The 9,105-nt window shown below is 45.0% G+C and overlaps 1 protein-coding gene across 1 annotated transcript; it reads right to left on the bottom strand.

Annotated features, from left to right (window-relative positions):
- Positions 1-1,152: 1,152 nt before the first annotated feature.
- Positions 1,153-8,289, bottom strand: LMO2 (LIM domain only 2). Its single transcript, XM_061343789.1, has 4 exons — positions 8,026-8,289; positions 7,758-7,935; positions 4,118-4,333; positions 1,153-2,158 (listed from the first exon to the last, which is right to left on the bottom strand). The coding sequence occupies exons 1-4, from the start codon at positions 8,030-8,032 to the stop codon at positions 1,939-1,941; spliced, it is 621 nt and encodes a 206-aa protein (XP_061199773.1). The 5' UTR covers positions 8,033-8,289; the 3' UTR covers positions 1,153-1,938.
- Between the last annotated feature and the right edge of the window lie 816 nt (positions 8,290-9,105).

The following is a 9,105-nucleotide window of genomic DNA, read 5'->3' as shown; positions in this document are numbered from 1 at the left end:
GAGGAACATGGATTATTCATTTCAGAAAAACCAAGTTGGAAGAAATATGACACAGGTCTTTAAAATCAAGAATAGTGGGGAAAAAAGGTGATAGGAAGTGACCATTCATATCTCTCACAATACAGTGGTCTGTGGTGGGTGTTATTCTGAGGGGTCTGCAGGAAAGCTCTCACAAAGCGCACTGGACCTTCCTACAAGCTCGAAAGGCTTCAAGACTCCCTGCTTGCCTGAACGCTCACTACTTGTCTCTGAGGGAGTAATATACCAAATGTCCACTTTTGCCTGACCAGGTGTACTCCTTGTGTTCTTAGTATTACTGCAGTGCTAAGACACTGCCTTTTGCATAGGAAGCAAATCACAACAGTCTTTGCAAGAAAGGTTCTGACTTAATTTGTCTAAATACTAGCAAGTATTGATTTGCTCTAATGATGTTATACTGGATTCAATAATCCAGAGCAAAACCAGAACGGGCTACCTTTCTAAGAGACCTTATCTTACATGATCTCCTCTGTGATGTGATACACTCTGATGTGTATACTCAAATGTATTTCTCTCTGGGCCATCAGCCTCAAAACATCCTCATAAACACCAAAGAGCCTCAGTGTCACACAACACTGTCTCATGGGTGCCGGAGAGGGACTCTTCTTCAGGGACTGTAGGGATAGGACAAGGGGTGATGGGATCCAACTTAAGTAGGGGAAGTTCAGTTTGGATATAAGGAAGAAGTTCTTTACTGTGAGGGTGGTGAGGCCCTGAAACAGGCTGCCCAAAGAAGTGATAAATACTCCATCCCTGGCAGTGTTCAAGCCCAGGTGGGACAGAGCCTTGGGTGACATGGTCTAGTGTGAGGCATCCCTGCCCATGGCAGGGGGTTGGAATTAGATGGTCTTAAGGCCCTTTCCAACCTAAGCCATTCTGTGATTTTATGATTCTATGATTTCTCCTACAACACTAATTTATCCTCAGCATGAAGAACTCAGCAAGGCTTACTGAGACACTGGTGTTCTCACATTATGTGTTTGAAAGACAACCATAAGTGGATCCATCAGGCATCAGCTGTAGACAAGAGTGTGTAAACCTTGCTACAGAACATAAAATAAATAATAGAAGCAGAAAATCCAGCCCAACTCCAAAAGAAATAAACACCACCACTCAAATCTTCTGTTATTTTTATTAAAGCTGCAGAGTCTTACTACACACAACAAATATTTTATTGATATAATCTAAGTTAATAAAATAGTTGAACAACTCTTTAGATTTATATTTGTATAGAAATGATCTGTGGAACATCTCATCTTGAAACAGCAGTGCCAAAAAACTACTATTCAGCAGGATTCTTTTAAAGAAGGGTTTGGGACTAGAGGATGCACTGTTCATTCTCAAACAAAACAAAAACTCCATGCAAAAATAACCCCCACCCTCTTCCCTCTTTCTCTTCTACCCAAAGTGTAAGGCCATATAGAAAGACCACAGAAGTGATGGCCCTTTCCTCCCAGTGTTCTTCCTCATGTCTACAATAGGAGCTGTCATCTAAACTCAGTAACTAAAACAAGATGAAAAGAAAGTTCAATTGCACAATCCTAGTCTGCAGGTGACAAAGTCATAACATCTCTTTACAGAAGTCCCTACTCTTTTTCCAGTTAGGAGAATTCATCATTGTGTTGTGTTTGTTCCCCACCTCTCCCCTCATGGCTGATGTCAGTTATTGTCCGTATGCCTTTGTTAACAGAAGTCAGTCTATCGACTGTTGCTTCAGTCTCCCTTCTTCACCTATTTGTAGTTTAGATTCTATGTAGCACTGCCTGCATAGAGCCGACTCCGTGGTATTTTCCCCCCATTTTAGACAAAGCCCATAGCTCAAGTGATGATCTCCTCACTGCCGCTACGCATCAGTGTTGCCCACGAGATGGCTTTTGTATACTATGAGGCATGTCTTTGCTAGATCATTCCATTTATCTTAGTCCACTCGTAGATGTCCTGTTCGCATACTATGTCCGAGTTGATGAGGAGGTATCTGTCCCCGACACAGAAATGTTTCTGGCAGGCAGCACATTTGAAGCATTCAAGGTGATACACTTTGTCCTTCACTCGCATAGTCATCTCATAAGCGCGGATTCGCTTGTCGCAGGAGGCACAGAGGCCGTCTTGGCCAAAGAGCCTGAAACAACAACAGCAGAGAAGTCAGCAGAGTTCCTTTGCTGGGGAGATGGGAAAAAACAAATTAAAACCAGAACACAGCATCAGTGCTTTGATCCATTAGTCACTGTGTTGCCAAGGTAGATGAGGTCACGTGGAAAACTGCTGAGCAGAACTCTCAACTTTGCCATACCAAAAAGAAAGTCCGAGTTCCTCATCTATTTTCAATATAATTGACTTCTCTAATCAATGACTTTATCATGAATTGCTGAGTAGCTTCAGGAGGAGCAAAGGTTTCCCAGATCAAAGCATAAAGTTGTGCCGTGCCAATGCTTCCACTTCCATGATCATTACAAATTACCTTTCCATTGATAAATTTTGCCTATCTTCAGCTGTTGCTATTGTAGTTTACAGAAAGGAGTTGACACAAACTATGATCTAAGACTCCCCTGTCTCTTGTCACTGCCTCCACACTGGAGGCTCTTTCAAATCCAGACATTTCCGTATCCAGGAAGTCACTCATGCTGCATTTCAAAAGGATTCATGCTAAGACTATATATTTATCTATGTGTGAATGCCAGCCTTTCATGCAGTGCTGGCTGCACATTTGGTACATCAAATCATTGATAAGTATGAATATATATTTTTTCTTGGGGGGGGGGGGGGGAGAGAAGAGCTTCATCCTACTTGTTCAGTGTATAAACCTATTAAGTTTTACTTCTGAGTTTCTCTACTAATTCTGGAAAGAGTTTTTCCACTTCCTACACTTCTCTTACATGTGCTGTGCCCGCTTTATATCATCTTCTCAACAGGAAATAGAAGGCCTGCTAAATTAAGAGATCTTGAAGGGGAAACGACATCATTTCTTTCGTCTACCAGGAGATGGCAGTGTTTACTTCTGCCCAACGAAAGTAAGCCTAAGGTACACAAAGATTGCCAAATTTTGCATTGATGAGGGAAGATATTATATGTTGCATTATTAAAGAAGTAAAAACGTTGAATTTCACTGCCAGACAATACATTCATTGTATTCCCATATTTAGGTTGCTTCCATTTTAACATGAAAAGTAGCTGGAAACTGTTGGGTATGCAGAGTATTTACAAGGGGTCCCATTAACAAAACTCAGTTCTTAGTCTCTGCTTAGCAAAATTCCCATCAGTAAAACTCAGGAATTAAGAACTCCGCTGAGATTTTGGCTTGATTTTTATTAGCAGGTAAATCAGCCTGCAGCAGGGGAGCTGAAAAAACATCAAAATACCATTATACTGTTCCACAGACCTCCTGACACATTGGAGATCCATTAGAATTGGTACACAAGCAGCACAGCAAAGATCAATGCCTTTTAATTGTACTCAAGACTGTAAAGATCCTTTGTTACCCATTTTTGTGAACTATCTTAATCTCAATTTAATCCTTCTGCTTACAAATTCTGGCAGGACAGTCAGAGAAACGTTAATGACAGTACTTGTGACAAGTGTATTTGTAGGGTCTGATTCAGGAAATTCTTGTCTATTCAGGACCAATTCACTGTCATTAAAAAATGCTTTTTTTCCCCAACAAGATTTTAAAGATTTAACCTATAAACAACTCCGAGTGACCTCATCACCACAGGTAACCTCTGTAACTTACTGAGTAACATCAGAAGTAACATAAAGCATCTCTGCATGAACCCCCCAAATATATTAGACCATATTGTAAACCTGACTTGCAGACAGTGCTGTATAAAAACTGTCACTGCTGTCAGGCTTTACATTTAAGAGTAATCAAAATGAATTCTTTACGGGCAGGTTCTTGATCAACCTGGTGTAGTGGGAGGTATCCTTGCCCATGGCAGGGAGGTTGGAACTGGATAACCTTAAGGCCCTTTCTAACCCAAACCATTCTGTGAGTCTGTGGGCCTTTGCCCACTAGCAATACTAATTAAATGAATTAAATGGTAAAAAAGAAGGGGAGTGAGGGTAGAAGGATTGGGTTGTTCACCTGAGATAGTCCCTTCTGCAGAGCTTCCTGCCCAGTTTGTAGTACAACCGTCTTCCCACCTCGCCCAGCCTGCAGCCGCAGAGGTCGCAGCTGAGGCAGTCTTCGTGCCAGTACTGGTCGATGGCTTTCAGGAAGTAGCGGTCCCCAATGTTCTGTTGGCAACCGCCGCATGTCAGCAGCGAGGGGGGAATTTGGAGGACTTCATCCACCGGCTCCCTGAGGGAAAGAAAGAATCATTGAAGAAGGAAAATGTACCCTGAAAGCATCCATATCAGAAGAAGGAGAAGGAAAACCAAAATGAAACCCAAGAGAGGTCAAGTTAGAACAGGGATTACACCCTCTTTTTCTCCACTGGAATAAATGATTTATCCTTTTCTTTAAAGAAAAAAAGGATCAGCTTAAAATGTAAGGAGTTAGTAAGAGTACCCCCAAATGTACTAACTTATTTTTCTTCAACGAATAATGCATAAACCTGGCAGTGTCTGTATGACCCCCGTGCATCCATTGCTGTGAACGCATCTGCTACTTCACTCAGACATTGCTGTCTGTATAGCTCCATTCTTTTTCTTCTACTGGCCAGCACCTGAACTGCTCAGTCATGTTTCTCAATTCATGTAGTTCTTACAAAGAAATACCTTTCTCATAACATGATTCTTCCATAATTAAGGATTGCCCTTTGCAAAAGTGCCATCAAAAAGCTGCCTGGGTTCACCAGTTCATAGCTATGCTGGCTATGACCAATGCCCACCAACATCCACAAAGTTCTTGCTATATTCTTCACCTTTCCAAATCATTCTGGTTTGGCAACAACTTATAGCAGTGCTTTAATTTCCAACTGTAAGTAACCTGATCAACACAGATAACCTCTGGATTTACCTGCAAGTTACTGAAGAACCCCAGCAGAACAATAAAGTGTTTATGTTATATCAAAAAATACACCAGCCCATATCATAAACCTGAGCTTGCAAGTTTTGGCTGCAGTGCTGTTGGAAGCAAAGGGGGTTTCTGCCTCACCAAGGACTAAAGGGCTGGGAAAGGCACCTAAGGGATTTTAAGTGCAGTCAGGTTTCCATTGGGAAGTGTAAATGTGAAGACTAATTCTGAGGATGTTATTTCTCTGAACAGCATGATATGAATAAATACAGCAGATGAGGCCGTTGCCCAATGGGTTTAAGTTTTGCTGCTGTTTTTAATAGAACTGGAGTTTTACCTCATGTTACTGCAGGACTTCTTTTTTCCTTTCAGCTAAGGACATGAATCCCCTGGGATGGGTCTATACCAACACAACTCTAATTATTTGGGATTTACACATCCCTGCATGAAAAGAGGCACAATCATTGTGATACCCGCACTGACTAGTCACACACCTTATTTTTTTCCCTTTCTGAAAAGCTCTGAAATCGAGGATGGTTCTGGTAATACCTGGGGATAAAACAGGAATTTCCTTCAAAGCTACTTCCTTAAGGAATTTTTATCTTTGCCTTTTTGTGTAATTTTACAAGTTCTGCCTAAAACCAGAACAGCAAAATACATTTGCAGCAACCTGGTGCTGCCACCAAAAGCCTCATCCAAGCCCCAGGGGAGTTAATAAACTATTGGGTCAATCCTTTAAGCACTTAGTTTCAGACCTGTGGCTAGCAGTAAGGAAGGTGTATGTTTGCACATGAATTGCTCTGCTGGATGGTGACTGAGTGCTCAATATGTGGTAACCAAAGTTCTTTTTGGAGCCCCCAATTTGTCTCATAGGTTATTGACTTCTCCCTCAGTGCTTTGTTCCTGGTCTGTCCTCCCTTGGGCTGGAGGGACAGAGGGGACCTGCACTGATGGAGAAGGACGAGGCTGCTCCCACTTTCCAGCAGGCAACAGGAAAAGATTATATTCCTACTGCTTATTTACTGGCTCAGCAATTTTCTGGGCAAAAATTACTTCTTCAGCAGGGAAAAACAACCACTGGTCAAGAACTGTGCTGAGAAACTCCTCCTGCTGAGCCCTAAGATATTATCTGACTAGATTCTGTTCTGGTTTTCGCTCCTCTATGTTTCAACTGCTGTACCCTGCAAGTTGTGTCACAACATCCCTCTCTTACCAGCTCCCCACCCTGTGATGCTTTGCTAAAATCATGAGGAACTCAGTACCTGATTAGGCCCTAGTTTTCCCAAGTTTATCCTCCCTTTCCTAACACATGGTTTCCACTCTGACAATTTCAGTGAGCTTTCTAATAGGAGGAAATACACATAATTTTCCTTTATTATCCATATAAACTTCAGGTGGACCTTAAAATGTTTCATCTCAGGGGTGTGCAGGAATCACAAGGCCAGGTTTCTGTGAAAGCCCTGAACTCCGGAACAGCCGAGCGGATGTTTATGCAGAACAGAGTTGCTTGTTTTTGCATTAGCTTTTTGATGTCCACAGATTTCTAAGCCAGCACTTAAAAGTCACTTGAACACAAAGTAGGTAAATAAATAAAGATTACTAGAACTTTGTAATTGAAACCTGGACATCATATACCTGGGAGCTTGGATTATTGTTTCTTAAGAAAACAGCATAGAATAAGAGGAAATATAACATAAAACATCAGATGTGACATGGAATGAATTAATTTAATCCCCCCAAGAAACAGTTTCCATGTGTTCACTCCAGGCTTCAAGCAATGGCATTTCTAGTGGCGTTTAGCTCACAGGAAACAAACCACAAATGACTCAAGTTTACTAAGAGTGATGCTTGAAGTGTCATCTAAAAATGGAGATTTTAGACTGTGTTTTTCTTCTGTTTTATCATAATTCCAGACAAACATAATTTCAGTTATTAGCATGTGAAGAGCTGGAATGGCTCTGGGTTTATGCTGCGCTACTGTGCCTCTTGCCACGGTGGGATAGGGTGTCTGTGTGTGCCAGAGGGATGGGAAAGCTGCAGAGCGCAGCCCTAAAGCTGGGATTAGGACACAGCACTGGTCCCTTCGCTGAGCGGGAAACCCTCATGAAGGTGAAATTCTCATCTTCTGTATCCCTTTGTAGGGATCCTTTCTACAACCAAGTCTTTCTGCATGCCCTTTGCAGAGCACCCTGCCCGCAGCAAAGCAATTTATCCAAGCTCTTGAAAGTTGCATTGTAAAAATGTGGAAGTTGGGCACCCACAGATAACAGCTCTGACCTTTCACTGTAATCGGCTACAATGAGTTGGGGCAGGTCAAAGACAGGGCAGAGAGAGGGTCCCTCCAAACGAAAAACACCTTAAGCTGTGAAAACGCGATGCTCTCCCTTTCCCTGAGCCGTTCCAGTGCCCGTGGGGCGCATGAACGGGTGGAAAATGCCCTGCTTGGGGGGGCGGAATTACCGCTTCCCTGCTCCCGGCTTGTCTTTCGCATAACTTGGGGAGCTGGCAATGACCCACACCCCACCGCCAGCCCCCGGCGGGACCGGGGCCGCCGGTGCCCTGTACCGGTACCCCCAGGGCGGCTCCAGGTGGGAAGGAGCGACGGGAGCTTGTGCCGAGCCACCCGCTTCCCGCTGCCGGGCACACAATGCCGGTGGCGGCGGAGCCGGGCAAGCGGCTCCTTCGGGGATGGGTAAGTGGCCAACGAAAGGCTCCCGGGGATAGAGGAAAGGGGTGGGGGGCGCGAGGAGAAAAAGAGGCCACTTACTCGGAAGGATCGAGGCTTTTCCTCTCGATGGCCGATGACATTGGCAGGGATTGTTCCTTTGTAGCGTGCCTGTGGTGGGATCTGCCCCCGCTGCCCCCGCAGAGGCTGTCTGCTCTCGAAGCCTTGTCACCAGCTGAGTTCCCCCTCCGCCCCCCAATGACATTCACAGGATTTCCTCCTGCAACACCAGAGAGAGAGAGAGAGAGAGAAATAAGGGCCGGGGCCGGGGCCGCTGCCGGGCCGGACTCCGCGGCTACCGCGCTCTGACCTCCCATCCCCGCCGCGCTCCGCTGGCGCGCCGGGCGGCGGAGCTGCTCCCGCGGCCGCGGGCGGGGAGCGGCTGCCTCGGCGGCCACCGCGGCCTCAGCCCGGAGCTCCCGGGGCTCCGCTCAGGCTTCCTGCCCGGGCAGCTCTGAACATGCTCCGGAGCCCGGTGGGTGCGCTGCAAATGGGGAGATCAGCATCGCTAGTATTATTATTACTCCGTGGCTCAGCCCCGGGTCTCTGGTTTCATTTCCTTTTTCCTGATCACGATTCAAATACAATAGAAGGAAATCACACTTAAAGAGACAGCTGCCCATTTCTTAACTGGACTCCTGGGGGTTTAGCAATACAAACAGCAGCATCACGACTCGCTGGGTTCCTTAAAGAGACAGAGCTGGGACTCCCCAGAGCCCGGGCTGGGAGCTGGCGCTGCATTTTCACCTTACGAGGGCATTTCATAGCACTTTCTCCATGCGGAGGGGGTGCTCCGGTAGGTAGGCAACCTGAAAATGATCCCAGCGGCTGGAAAAGAAGTGCCTGGTTCTCTATTGCTGGTTTCTTCTCAGCTCCACACAGGACCAAAGCAACAGTCACCGCCTCTCTCTTCTCCCTCTCCTTCTCTTACATATATACGCACATACCCCCCCCCCCCCCCCCATGTTTTTGTGTGGTACTTTGAGACCCAGAGGTAAAGCATCCAAGTATTATTTTTCTACTTAGGATTCAAATTGAGCAACTAAATTGTGCCTCATTTATGTCCCCAGGGAACATTTACGGGTGTCTGCTTCTAGTTCTTGGCAAGCAATAGAACAAATTTATATCTTGACACCATTTGATGTTAATGAGCTATAAAAGCTGGCGAGTACGAAGTATCGATCTGTAGTTAATCACAGAGAAGCTAAAGATGGGAAAGTCTTGCCTGAATATCTCTTCTTCCCCCTCCCACCCTTCCTCCTCTCCATCAGCACAGCACATCCCGGAAAGGATGGATTTACAGTGCCAGAGTGAAAACTATTACAGCAATGTGAGCGTTCGCCAGTCCCTATGGCATTAGGTACTGGCTGATGCTGAAGGCAGAGTTCTG

This window comes from Neopsephotus bourkii, unplaced genomic scaffold, assembly GCF_033783945.1.
Source record: "Neopsephotus bourkii isolate Nb327-2 ecotype Australia unplaced genomic scaffold, CSIRO-AGI_Nbou_v1 NB_1825, whole genome shotgun sequence".
NCBI classification, from domain to species: domain Eukaryota; kingdom Metazoa; phylum Chordata; class Aves; order Psittaciformes; family Psittacidae; genus Neopsephotus; species Neopsephotus bourkii.
Note: the sequence above shows the minus strand (reverse complement) of the source record. Positions and strands in the feature narration are given on the sequence as shown.

Bases quoted from the DNA above. Each gene is read 5' to 3' on its own strand.
- LMO2 (XM_061343789.1), bottom strand. The intron at 4,334-7,757 runs GTAAGTGGCCTC...TCTTTCCCTCAG, and splicing joins AAAAGCCTCGATCCTTCCGA to GGAGCCGGTGGATGAAGTCC. The intron at 2,159-4,117 runs GTGAACAACCCA...TTGTTGTTTCAG, and splicing joins TGCAGAAGGGACTATCTCAG to GCTCTTTGGCCAAGACGGCC.